Source organism: Gymnogyps californianus, chromosome 18 (genome assembly GCF_018139145.2).
Source record: "Gymnogyps californianus isolate 813 chromosome 18, ASM1813914v2, whole genome shotgun sequence".
Lineage (NCBI taxonomy): Eukaryota > Metazoa > Chordata > Aves > Accipitriformes > Cathartidae > Gymnogyps > Gymnogyps californianus.
Window position 1 is genome coordinate 5,564,351 of NC_059488.1, and position 13,692 is coordinate 5,578,042.

Sequence of the window (13,692 nt, forward strand, 5' to 3'; positions counted from 1 at the left end):
AGCTTGACAGAAGAGACCTCAGCAGCCCCAGGGCCAGGCTGCTCAGTGGCATTCATGGGTCACTCTGTGCCCAACTCTGCCCTCTGAGAAAGGAAGGATGCAGCTGAAGGCTGTGACTGAAATCTGCAGCAGCGTAAGTACAGTATCAGTCTATGCACACTCATATTTTCCTTGGCAAGTTGTATGACTGTAAACAGCAAAATATTCCAAGGCAGTCTTTTTTTTTGTCTGCCTGAGCAATGAATTTTCCCTACACATCTCTGTTCTGATCTTATTGATTCAGTATGTAGCAGGGTTATTTTTCCCCTTTTTTTCATTAAAGAAAATTGTAGCCCCCCTGCCTTCTTGTTATATTTGACGTCTTTGTCTCTAGATGGCAGAAGGCTGTTTCCAGTGGTTGCTTACCACAGCTTCTTGGCATGTGCACGGGCTTGAGGGATGTAGTGCCCAGCTGGAAAAAGGCAGACAACTTTCCTATTTGCAGTGATGCCCATAAAATAGAAGTATTGAATCCAAGCAAGCAAGTTGATAGCTTGTGTTGTTCAGGAGTGTGTACTGAATACTGTAGGGAATTGGTACAGAAGAGGTGAAATGCTGGCTCTGAAATCAGTGGCAAAATTTTGGGTGTCTTAAACAGGTCTCCCACCTCTCACCTTAGATTTGACCAAGTATCTTTTTACCTAGTTGTGTTGACCAGGAGTTGTAAACCCTCAAAGGTGAAGGGAGGTCTTGGATGACATCTTTGACTGCAGAGCTTCCCAGTATAGTTTTCCTGCTCTGTCCGCTGTGATCGTTTCAATTTTCAGTGTTGCTGATGGATTTCCAGATAGCATGTTGCTGTTGGCTGTCACATTTTGCTTCCCTCAGGTTTGCTTTTCTAAGGTAACCAGCGTTTGTAGTATACACGGGAGCAGGCAGGAAGAGAGCGCATCCTTCTGGCTCAGCAAGGACCATCCTCTCCCTCTGCTCCATCCCTGTCTCTTAAGCTCTTAGCTAGCCCAGAATGTGGTTGTGTTGTCCTTTGTATCTCATGGTCTGGTGGAGCCAGAGAAGGGTGTAAGGCAGTTTTACTGTGACTCCTAGTTTGAGTCAGAAGTAACACACCCACTAGCAGTTGCAGCTTGTTGGTGTGTCTCTGGAGCACATCTTCTGGTGTAGCCTCATCTAAGCAATACTGCTTTCTCTCCAAGACTGCTCCACGATAAACAGAAGAGGGAGCAGGGGTGATTGGAGCTTTGCTTTGTAGTTCCCACTCTGAACTGAAGCACAAAGGTAGATGCTCTGAATAGGAAGCCTTTTATATGAAATATATTCCTTAGTTTTCCATCTTGATGCCCACAGTCAGAATAGTGTGGAGAATAAAGCAGGATTTTAGCCCTGGCTGAATTAACCAAGTCAGAGACTGGGGTTAGGCTCTGCGTATGCTCTGTCCATGGGGAGCTCCTCTAGCAGACAATGATTTCCCTTTTGGCTCAGAGTCGAAGGAGGTGGATGCTGTGTCATATTTTATCTCACTCCATCTTAAGGGGCATGCAAGAAACAGAAGTGGAGAGTCACAGCACTGTCTTACCTCAGTGTCACAGCCTCCCCAAAGCACCTTCCACTGCAGCTGAAGTTCAGAGTAGCCCTCGAGCTGCTGATGTTTGAGATGGTCCCTGATAGCTCTTGGCAGCCTGCTCCCTGCCAGTCCTTTTGCTGCATGAAGTTCAAGCTCAGGGGAAAATTGAGTCCAATCCATCTTAAACTCAACTGCTTTCTCCTTGAAAATGTCGGTGTAGTGACTAAGAGGGTTTACTAACCACAGAGGTTGTGTACCCCTCTGCTGAGCTCTTTCTGAGGGAGACGGAGCAGGACAGGGAAGAGCAAGCTGCTGTATGATTTGTTTGTAATAGGGAATTGTGGGGGGCTTAGGGGAGCACAGGGCCTAAGAGTGTGAGAGAGAACGTGTCACACCACCATGTTCTGGCTCTGGCTTAGTACCTCCGCTCCCTTTTCTATAATTGTTTGAAGTCTTCCAAATTTGTATCGGATATAATGAGATGATGATGAAGTCTTTTGTGGTGACTTTTTCATGTAGTAAACATGGTCTTTCACAGCTCTGGGGTGTGGACCGTAATGAGCTTGGAACTGTTTGTTCCTCTGGCAAGCTGAAAGGTCGTGAATGCATTGGAGTGAATTCACTAGGCATCTTTGATCAGCTCCATTAAGCATCTGCATGGGCTCCAACAGGCATTACACTATTCAGCTATCCTATGAGAAGGGGGTACTGTTAAAATGATTGTGTTAGTAGACAGGATGAAATAATTCAGATTGACGGTCCATTTTTGAGGATAGTCATTGCAATGAGGTTTATGAATTCTTCCAGAACACAACGGATTTGGGACTGACTTTTAAGGAAGTATCCTATCAGTAGGATAGTTCTTCCTGAAAGAGGATAGAAAGCGCTGTATCTTTAAATACAGAGTTTGATCTTCTGAATGTGGGATTATCATTTCACATGTAAACTACACAACATAATCCTCAGGGCTGCACATTCCTTGTTGGACATACTGGAGTACCAAAAGGAGGACAGAAGCACTGATTTCCACCCCTTCTCTCTGCTATGCACACTCATGTTGTCTTTCTACATGGCGCTGCAAAAGCCTTGCCTGCCATATGAAGCATGCCCAGGGCTGACAACTGGTGCTAAGAAAAGGCACGGCTGATTGACAGTTGGACATAGCCTGCAAGACGAGGTGTGAACAAGTCAGGTCCAGCAGCCTCAGCATTGGGTGCTTTTCATAGCATGGCCAAGGAAAAAGCCTTCCTGTCTCCTCGCTGATTCTTCCTCTCAAGGCTCCCATTAGTTAATGTGCAGTTCATGGCTGAGCCTTGTAAACGGTACTTCTGGTTACCCTTCATTGGCCCCAGGAGAGAGCAGTGAATCAGAGCTTTTGGCCTTGTAGAGCTTCTCGCTGAGCAGATGTGCTGGTGGAGCAAGAATGCTTTGGATGAGGACAAGCAGGCTGGTCGGCCCACTCTTCCTTGTGACCCGCTGTCTACCAAAGTGCTGCACTGAGTGCAGGGGGAGCAGTTTTTAAGCTGACTGTCTTTACACCAGGGTGCGTCAATAACTAATACTCGTGTTTGCCTCCTCTCCTCAGGGTTTTCCTGGTGATTTTGGGGAACGAGGACCTCCAGGCATCGATGGGAACCCAGTAAGTTGATAGCTTTTTCCCTTCTTTCTTTCTGTTGCAGTAGACAGCACACTGTACTGCATCATGCTAATTAGAGCTGAAAGAAACATTTAAGTTTGGTGGCAGCTGCTAGGATTTTGGTTTTGTCCCTCCTGAAAAACAAATGTACATCCCTGCCCTGCTCACGCACGCTGCGAATTCCCGTGTTTGACTCAACATCCTGTAACTGCCAGGTCATTATGCTGCCATTTGCTTTCTGTCTCCATCTATTGCCTTTCTTGTACCTTGGTCTTGATAGATGCTTTCTCATCCTGAGGATATGACTAGAAGAAAAATCAAGAGAGAAAAGGTAGGGATGTTGCTCCTGATGGAGCAGGCAGTGGTTGGAGCATGTTGTCCGTACCACAGGGCCTGATGCAAAGCCTGACAGCCGCAGGAAATCACCTTGTTGACTAGTGCGCTCTGGATGAAGCTTCATGTGAACATAGCGGGGAGACATGGGCCCACAGACAGAGGGATGTATCGTCGTAAGGCACCACAGATGGCTACTCGAGTGCACGTGAACCCTCAGAGGAGCAGGCCACGTACTCAATTGTGTAGAGGTCTGAGGTCCATAGAGAAAGAGCATATTCCTCTCCTTTTCACCACGTTTCATTTTGTGATGCAGCTTAGCAAGCTGGTACCCTGTGGTTTGCATCTCACTAGCCTGTAGAAGTAAGCTTCTAAAGTACTCCAGGCTCAGTACCTTTCCTCATCTGAAGTGAATGTTAATACTGGTGCAAGAAGCGCCAGATTCCCCGCTCCAGTGTCTGGGAGCACTGAGACACAGACACCATAGCCCAGGCTTCTGCTGCCTTGCCCTGTGCCTCAGCCGCCCTGGGACTGCAGTGGGAGATGTCTCCAGGCTCCTGAGTTCTTGGCCTCTCTCTGGTCTTCATCTGACCCCTGCTGGCTTTCTAAGAATGGGATGTGTCCCCTGGGAATTGGGTCAGGATGGTCACAGAGACCATTTAAGCAGCTGGATGCTGACAAGGTTTATTTTGCTCTGTTCTTGTAGCACTTAATACCAAACAGTTGGGTACGTGCTGTGTTTTCCACTACTCACAAAACATGCCCTTGTGGATTGCAAAAGTTCTCAGATGTATTAATTATTTTAAATTATTTTCTGAATGACTTTGTTGGTTCTCCCTCAATTAGCATGTGAGCAGTACTGATGCATCTTTGAAATTCCTGCTGTCTTGATTATTCACACATAATCACAGTGCTGCTTTTGGTGTTTGATGGAATGATTTGTGTGAAGTAACCCACTCCGCATGTGTCTTCAAGTTCCCATTCGTCATATATGCAGCATAAAATTTATTTTCACAAGCCACTCTAATCACCAAGCCAAGCTCAGCTACACTCCAGCCTTTGTGGGAATTCAGCACAAGAGTCAAAATGCAGTGAACTAAAAGAATTAGATTCCCAAGGAATACTTCTGCAGGACTTTTCCCATCCTTCAGTCAACTTAAGCCATGGGTCAGAGTGGAATCAGTAGTCCCAAAGTAGAAGACTTCCTAGATTGTATTGTTATTTGCAACCAGCCCACCAGCAAGAGCAGGAATCCTGGAGGTCAGAAAGACTTTTTTTTCCAAATAACTTGTTTTGTTTTCTTTTAAATTTACAAGTTGTCTAAGCCCCATTCAGAAGATGTGCTCAATGTTAGCTGAATGCCAGTTCCCAGAGCATCGGAGAGAAGCAAATGTCCCTTCCTTTTATTCATCCAGAAGGATTGCTCCTCTTTCATCTTATCAACGGCTTTTAAATATTAATGTGCCTTGGAGATTGTAGAATGAAAACAGGCTGTTTCGGCTGACTTAAAGGGAGGTTCACAGGGTCACAAGTGGAGTCACAGACGCAGAAAAATGCCAGAAAGTCTGTTTGTGGAACACACAAATATGCCGAGTTTGCTAGGTGGAGTATGCAGCTAAATTGTAGGCAGGCGGGCAGGCTGCCACGGGTCCTGAACTGCCCCATCTTCTGTTTGATCCACTGAGCACTTACGCTGCCTCTGCTGTCGCGTGGGGATGGCTGAAGCCGACAGTCTCTGATCTTCTTTCTGTCCCCTCCAGACAGAGCAAAGACTCTTCCAACCGCAGGGGCGTTTTTCCCTCCTACCAACTTGCTGAGAACTGTTGAGCCATCACATTCCAGATCTCTGTTCCCGGAGTGCTTTAGCCACTCCAATTAGTCTCTTAATCACAGGAATTAGACATGGGAAAGGACTGTTGATTCATCTCCTTGCCTCTTGTCCCAGTGCCTGGTTCATGCACTGAAAAAAGGAGGATAGAGCCCTCGCAGGTCAGGGACCAGCCTGTCATTACTGATAGCCAGGAAAGAGCACCTGTAAATCCTCCATTTCCCAGGCCAGGGAATGGCTCAAATTAACAACCAGTCCTGTCCACATCTCCCAGGGGAGTCCACCCCCTCCTCTTCCAAGAGGAAATCCTCTTGCGTTAGACGTGAGGCCGTGCGTTTCCACATTTACCCTTTCTCTTGAGGAATACCCACATGACATAACTCCGAAATCTAGGCAGTCCCTCCTGCAACTGGCGGGACCAAGAGCCACCATCCACCCAGCCTGCACCCCAGCCACCCTCGGAGCCTGCAGAGCTTACTGGGAAACCCAGGCCACTGTGCAGCTCCTGTGCTCAGCGTTCCTGGGGATATTCCCTCTTCTTGCTGAGCCTAGTAATGCCAGGCCTTGACTAAAAGCTTGAAGCTGACCTTATTACAGTAGCTCTGAGGACGCAGAAATCCCACCCATGAGGAACAATTGCTCCACAGATGTCCCAAGTATGCAGGAAAGGAACCGGCCATAAAAAAGCAATTTTAGGCTGGTTGAGATTATGAAACGCTTTTTGTGTGTGCTTGCCCAATAGTCCTTTACTCCACTTCCCATAAAATAAACACACGTAACCCTTTACCCAAGGAGGCTGAGCACGTTTAGTCACGTTGTGTCCCCTTCTCTTTCATTCTTTCACTACGCAAATCTTTCCATAAAAGGGGAGCTTTATTGCACTGAAGGGGACTCCACCAGATGTACACCATAAACTGAGCTGGTCTGTCAAAGAAAGTAGCCAGCATGATGCAGAGCAGGGGTAGGGTTGTCTGAGCCAAGGGGAAGTTTAGTATTTCCAATGCACTTGTTTTGAGAGGCCCTGCTGGAGACGGAGGTGTGTAAGAGCAGGTCTTTGCCCTGACAAGCAACCCACTGTCAATGCGGCAAGGGAGTGGGTGATCCACCGAGACACAGGGACAGGCTGAGCATCGCACGATTGCTAAAGTACTTGGGGACCTGGATAGGTGATTTGTGTGGGTCTGACACAGCTTCTCTGCTGCACATCACCTGGAAATGCCATCAGGCACCTGCCGGCACTCCTGGCACCCGTGTGTCTTTGGAAAGCTGGCACGGAGGGAGTTTGTGATGAAGCCGAGAATTCAACCCAGCCCCACAAACCCAGATAGCAGTCTGTTCCTCGAAATGGTGACCTCTGAGGTGCCCTTGAAAAGCCTCTAAGAGGAGCTGGGGCTTTCCCAAATGCCCTGCTTGGGAGCGGTCTGTAAGAGATGGCAAATGGGCACAGAGCCCAAGATGAAATCTCTGCAGTCCATCTCCTGCTCTCTGCAGTGTGATTAAAAGTGACTCGTCCTCCAAGTTAAGTGCTGGGTTCCCTGCAGAGAGCTCCCTGCTCCAGGGACAGAGGTGCTGAGCCACCTCCCTGCAGACAGGCTGCAGCCCGAAGGCTAGGGGCTTTTTCTGAAAATTAAAGAAATGGCTAGTTGATGGCCTGGGCAGGAGCCCAGATGGATGAGGCAGAGTGCAGAGCGCGCTGCTGGTTCCCCCCCTTAAACCAGCCCTTAGATACAGGAGGAGCAGCCTCGGAGCACCCAGTGTGCCAAACACACTCCCAGGGCCTACCAGCCAGCACCAGAAGCTGGCATAGCCTCTCCCCGAATTATCCAGTTTAATTTTCATCCAAGTCCTCCTTTTCTTCTGAGTTTTATTGTTCCTTAACCACTCCCCAAAAACTCACCTTTCCCCATGCTAAGCAGCAGCTTTCCTCTCCTTCCCACCTTCGCTTTGCTGTCCCGGTGCCCCCTCCCTACCCCGGTCCCTCTCCCTGCCCATGCCTTCATCTCACCTGGGGCAGGCTCCCACCCGCTCCCCTGCCCGCCCCATGAAATGCTGCTTTTATCCAGCCTGCTCCTGGGAGGGGAAGTCAGCCCTGCAAATAACTGCCGAACAACAAGGAGCCCTGTGTCTGGAGAGGCTGCGCTCACAAGCGCGCTCGCTAAGATGGAAGCTCTCTATCACTTTGGCTGGGGAAGGGGCTGAGGGGGGGACGGAAGGGGGAGGGACGGTCTTTTCCCTTCCCTCAAGCTCTTGAAACACTGAGCTGCCTTTCAGCCTCTGTTTGTCTACAAAGTGTTCTAACCGTATGGGTTTGTCTTTCCTTTTAGGGAGAATTGGGAGCCCCAGGTCCTCCTGGAGTCCTTGGACTCATTGTAAGTACAAAAACAAATGGAGATCTGGCTTCTCGGGGCTTTAACCCTTTCAGCCTGCATAACTGCGCACACATTTTCTTCTTCCTGTGGCAGGGCAGTGAACGGGACGACTGTTTGTATGGGGGAGGCGTGATGTCTGGGGAGAGAGGAGGTTGCCTGGTAGACTGGGAGGCGGAGGAGGGCAAACCTTTTCTAAGCAAAAGGAAACAGATTAAAGGTTTGCTGTTAGTGCCCTTATTCCTAGATAACTTGCCCTTTTGATAACATTTACCGGGGTATTTCTTCAAAGATGCAATATTTATTCCACACCAGGATCGGTTGTCTTTTAAAAAGCAAGCCCCTGTAAGCAGTAAACTAAGGATGCACAGTTCTTGCTCGCTGGAGAGACCATGAGCAGGAACCGTCTGTCCTCTGGGTACACAGGAATGTTACATGCGCTCTCACCATCCCATCACTAATCCAGGTGATTACGTACACAGCCAAATTCCGTGCTTCATTACGCTCTTCCCCAGCAGGAGATAAATGGCTGTAAGGATGGGTGGCAACTCATCCTCTGGCAGCTGTGCTGGGGGTTAGTGAATGCCCAGCTGAACATATTATGGTTTATTTTTAGGTCTCAGCACTTGTTTCAAGTTATTTCCTTCCACGCACAAAAAGCGATAGGATCTGTTAGTACTACAGCATTCTTTCAAAGTGATTCCTCCTCGGCTATGATAATCCATGAAATCTTGACTTGCAATGAATGGTTAAAAACCTTCCCCTTTTGCCTTTCCATAGCTTAAATTATAGGAGTGTGTATGTCAGCTGAGATCAAGGCCTCGATTGCCCTAGACATTGCACAAACATAGAGCACCAAACCCAGAAATCTTAAGACTCCAGGGGGGAAAAGCGGAGAATATGGTGGAACAAGCGTACCCGTCCTGCAGATGGGGGATTGGGGCACAGGTGGATTAAGGCTTCAAAAGTTTTTCGTGGAGCCAAGAATTAGATCTGTGTTTCCCCTTGATAGTGGAGATGAAAGTGGGTGCTTCAGCCATAGCACCAGAAAGGATGTGCTCCTGGTAAAGAGCTGTAAGAGAAAGATTGCTATTTAAAAGAATACGATTGAAGGTATTGTCCAAATTGGATCACATTTCTCCTAACTTTTGGAAAGGTTTATCTTAACCTGGTTGCTATTATCTCACAGATATTTGTTAGAAAGTGAAAGGTCAGACATGGTAAATGTAGTTAAGATCCTTCCAGAGATGATGGAGTCGGGAGGCTGCCTGTCCTCCCCTCCTAGCTGGCCCAGCCACTGCCATGCCGTTATGTACTTGGGATAGATTGCGGGGCCAGGAAGGACAGGTTTTGCCTGGAGCCGATCTGAAATGAGGACAGACAGTGTGTGGTTTCTAACCTGCCTTTGTGATAGTGATGTTTTTGTCCCACATTGGCTGCAGCTACACAAATGGCATCAAATTCTATGTAAGGTACAACGAAACTGGTTTTTTTCCCTGACTGGCCCCAAGATCTAGCCTTGCATGTCCTAGACCAGGATTCAGCTCCATCGCCAGATATCTGGAGTCTGTCACCTTCTCTGTCTTGATCTGTTACATTGGTCTCTACTGACACCCCAAGTTCTAATGTTTTTGCGGGAAAAGGGCAAACCCAGCAGTTCTCCTTTTGCTGCTAAGCATGGTCTGTCTTAAACTTTAAATATTTCTTCTCCCTTCCCATCCAGACGAAGAAGTCATCATTCCTGTTGTGAGCTGCTTTTTAGCTTTACTGTTAAGGCAGAAAGTTGGTCCTTTGCAATGCTGTTTTTTCAGGAATCACTTGCTGCAGCAGTAGCAATCAGCTGCTGTCTTTCCTAGTTAGTCTGTTGGTACCACTCTGAGCAGTTAAAAACTTCAAACTGAGATTCAGGTCAAAATGAGTCAGATCTTGTGTCCCAGGGTAGTATGTAACTCCTGAATTCAGGATGCTGAAGCATCTCTAGTGGGATTGATCTAAGAGTGACCTCCTCCATCCTCCTGGGGAGAAGGGAGCACATCCATCCTGCCTTCTCCTCTCTGTGGGACAGCACGAGCCGCCTTCCCTGGGGTCTGCAGCACGGGGCTCACACCACAGGGCATGGAGAAGGCAGCTGGGTGTTTGCTCCGGGCTGGCCCCCGGTCAGTCGCTTCCTTCCTTCCCAGCTACAGGCACCCCCAGGGGACCGGCCGGGTTCCCGGCTGCCTCCACGCACCCTGCAGGTGTTTGGGTTCGCTGTTTAAGAGAGGCTGAAGAGCAGAATTAGATGTAACTAAAGCCTCTTGCTCTCCTAATTAACGGTATGGGCAAAGCTTTAAGTAAACACGTTTCTACAAGAAGCCTTTATGCTGGGAGGTATGAAAAGGGCATCTGTTCAGGCGGCTGCAGCCCAGCGCTCCCAGCGTGGCTGCGGGCCCAAGACTGCCAACCAGAGAAGCGCTCCTTCAGCAGAGCCTTCCCTGTTTATTTACACGTTGCAGGCAAGGCTGGTGCACTGTATCACTGACTCTCTTCATGGGCAGAAAGCAGTCAAAGCCTGTTTAAATGCCGGCCACTGAAGGCTTTCTTGTGTGCATGCACGCGCAGGTACACGCAGCAACCGTGAGCTCCGGTGTCCTCCTGTGCTGCAGTTTCTCCTAGAAGTCCCAGTACACGATGCCATGCTGACTTCTCGCTGCAGCAGGATGGCCACACTGATGAGACACGTCTGTCCTTACCTCCTGTTTCTCCTCTCTCCTCCCCATATCACTTTTAAATATCAGAGCTCGGTAGTGACCCAAATTTCCTGACTATTGCCTTTTTTGCTGTTTGGGTCTGTGTCCTTTTTAACACACCCTCAGGCTCTCTCCAGAGAACTCAGAAATACTGTGGTAGATTCTTTCTGAGAACATGAGTAACTTCACCAAGAATAAATACACTCCAGGATTGTCTTAAACCAGCTCAATATTTAAATTTTTCAAATAGTGGAAGAGAGAAAGAGGGAAATTAATCCATTCAAAAGTTAGGAAGAACATGCAAAAAAATTTTCTCAGATCCTACCACAGTTGCAGACTTCAAAGTGGTTTCTTAATTAATTTTCCATTATTTTGCCATTAATTTACTAGCCTGAATTCCTTACCTATTTTTTAAGTGGATCCAGGACCCCAGGCTCCTCGTTTTGGAGTCTGACCACACTCCCCAACACACATATCTCCTGTGGTGCAGGAGCAGGATGCTCACACATTCTCCAGACATCCAGCACGTTCTGCCCCATTGCCGTGGCCACGCACAGGAGCAGCAGCACGGTGGGGCCAGGTGAGCTGATCGTGGGGGACGGCTCACATCTCCGGTGGTTAGTGTCAAGGCGCTTTGGGGTGTCTTCTTTGTGGTGAGAGCAGGATGCAAATAGGAGCTGCTCTTCTTCCCTCACGTGCCTGCGAGGCAGACACCCTGTGCTTCTTTTACTTAGAGGCTGTCTACACATTAAAAGTCTCTTGAATCATGCCAGGCTGCTGCTTCTGCTGAAGTCAGTGGTGCGATTCCTCAGGGATACTGAGAGACCAGACAGGAGAGGAATTTCACACCACATACAGCTATCTGTTGGTTTTGCACCTAATGACTTTGGTAATTTTCTTTCTCTTACTAGGGTGACATGGGCTCTGTTGGACCGATAGGCTATCCAGGACCAAAAGGCTTAAAGGTGAGAGAATAACTGAGCTGTGTGAGCTCTTGTACCTCCACAGCAAGGCTGAAGATTATTCTGTTCCTCCCTTGGGCAATGGTGACTGTCCTGAGAGAAAGGATGGGCAGCAGCAATGCTTGACCCAGGCACAGGACTGTTGAACATAACATCTCACTGGTGGTCTGCAGTAGGTGTAAGTCAATGGAGAATCCTGGGGCATTTTCCCTGCGTGCCTCCAGCCCGTGAAGGGTGTTTAAAGAATGTGTGACGGAGCACGCTTTGGGAGCAGCCTGGCATTTGGCCTTGGGGCTGTGCCAGGCCAGTGCTGTGGGTCTGAGCCACCAGCCCCATCAGGGACATCAATGTCATAGACCTGAGCAAGTCTTCACAGTCTCACTCTGAACTTTCTTTTGTTTCAGGGGCTGATGGGAAACCCTGGAGAACATGGACTGAAAGGTGATAAGGTGATCTGAATACTCCCTTATTGCACTGTGTTTTAATTTTGCATGTGAAATCCCCTTTCTAGCTTCTCTTTCTTATTCAGCACCATGGTACTGGTTCTACTCTGGCTCTCTCTTTGCCCCCATCCTCCCACCCTCCCTCCTTTCTTGACATTCCAGTTTTGATTTTTCTTTCTTTTATGATATCTGCCCCATCCCCTTTTCCATGGAGTTCTAGTATAGATCAGTTATGCTCAGATCCTCTTTGGAGCTTCTGTCTCCCACTGATGATGACAGTAACTGTAAGATTATCTGGTGTTTCACTGGGCTTTTATGTTTTTATATTGGTTACATGATGGGACGGGGAGGAGGATGAAGACCTAACAACACTGACAGTGGGTTTGCATTAATGCATTTGGGGGAACCACACGATGTGACAAAGCAGCACAGCTCACTGGATCAAGCAAACCAGCTGGAACCCCAGGAAAAACTGTTCTGTGTTAGGTACCTCTCCTCCTGTTCGCTGAGGCTCACCTCGGTTCAGCTTCCTGCCAAGAGGAAATTGCCTTATGCCAAACTGATATAAATCACTTTAGAAAAAGAAAAAAGGAGAGGGCATTGATTGCAATGATTTAGTGCTGCTGGCACAAAAACATGCAGCTTGAGCTAAATCAGCATGAAGCTGTGTGTGTAAATGTCTCACTGTCATGAGAACCATCCTCCTACAGATGCTCAACTGTAGGATTTATTTAGTCTGAAAGAGTGGGAGGTGCAATCATTTATTGTTGGCTCTGATTGCTCAGGAGAGCAATGGAAAATGACCATTAAGTGTATTCTCCTCCTCCTGTCTGACGTTTTATTCTCGTTAGATGTTTGCTTTTAGAGAATGATTTAGCAGCCCAAAACTGTACATGGGGGAAGTAGCGTCAAGCCAGTTGATTCCACTTATATTACAGCGGCTCTCTTTGCCAGGGCTCCTGTGTCTGTAGTTTCCATTTCTCCCCTGTACTGCCTTTTCACTTTTGTAGAGATGAAGGACAGGACAAGAGAAGGACTTTTTCTTTAGGACAAGCTTAAGACGTTATAGCTGGTTTCATGACTCAACACCAATTCCTAGAGCCCACAGACACTTCTGTCTGCTCCTTGGAATAGACGGTTGAATATCATAAGTATCGCTAACGTTTAAATCATTGTTTAGCAAAATTAACCTTCCTGGACATTACAGTCTCCATCACTTTACACAGACTGCTCTGTTTATCCCCAGTATTTCTCCAGCCGCTGCTATCACAGTAACCAAATGGTTTGCAGCTCTTCCCTAGAGTTATCCTTACAATACTCCCATGTGCAGAATTATCCAGCCTCCCCCAATACTCCCATGCTCAGTCTTGCAGCCTCTCTCCTGAGGTGCAGGAAACCTTTTCTTTCCCTCCCTAGCTACCTCTCCCACTGCATTTTCCTTGGACAGGACAGACTTCCTTACTGGCTTTCGTTACAGCCCTTTCCTAATCCAAGACTGACAAACCATCCCTCCTACTCAAGCCTCCTCTGTCCCTCATGAGTTGACTTTAGTTCTAATATCCTGGGTGCTGTCGAACACTCAGATCAGACCAATGACGATTTCAGGGTCAGAGAGAGCTTCCAAACAGCTTGTGCGTATCCTTTCCAGCAGTCCAACAGCCAAAGGGCTGGGAAATACAAGGTAAAGCAAAGGCAGACCTACTTAGGCATTGACGTCTCATCTGCTCAGGTGAAGGCACGCAGCTCTGGCATTGCAGGTTTTTGCCAAAGCATCCAAGTTTGCTGCACTTGTTTGCATGAGTATAGACAAAGTTCATCAGCTCTCCTTACATTTGGG

The 13,692-nt window shown here is 47.9% G+C and overlaps 1 protein-coding gene across 1 annotated transcript in view; it reads left to right on the top strand.

Moving 5' to 3' along the window:
- The window catches only part of COL27A1 (collagen type XXVII alpha 1 chain), a 212,037-nt gene that overhangs the window by 112,310 nt on the left and 86,035 nt on the right, over positions 1 to 13,692 (top strand). Inside the window, 4 exon segments of the mRNA XM_050907800.1 lie at positions 3,144 to 3,197; positions 7,680 to 7,724; positions 11,362 to 11,415; positions 11,817 to 11,861. Coding sequence (XP_050763757.1) covers positions 3,144 to 3,197; positions 7,680 to 7,724; positions 11,362 to 11,415; positions 11,817 to 11,861 — 198 coding nt within the window.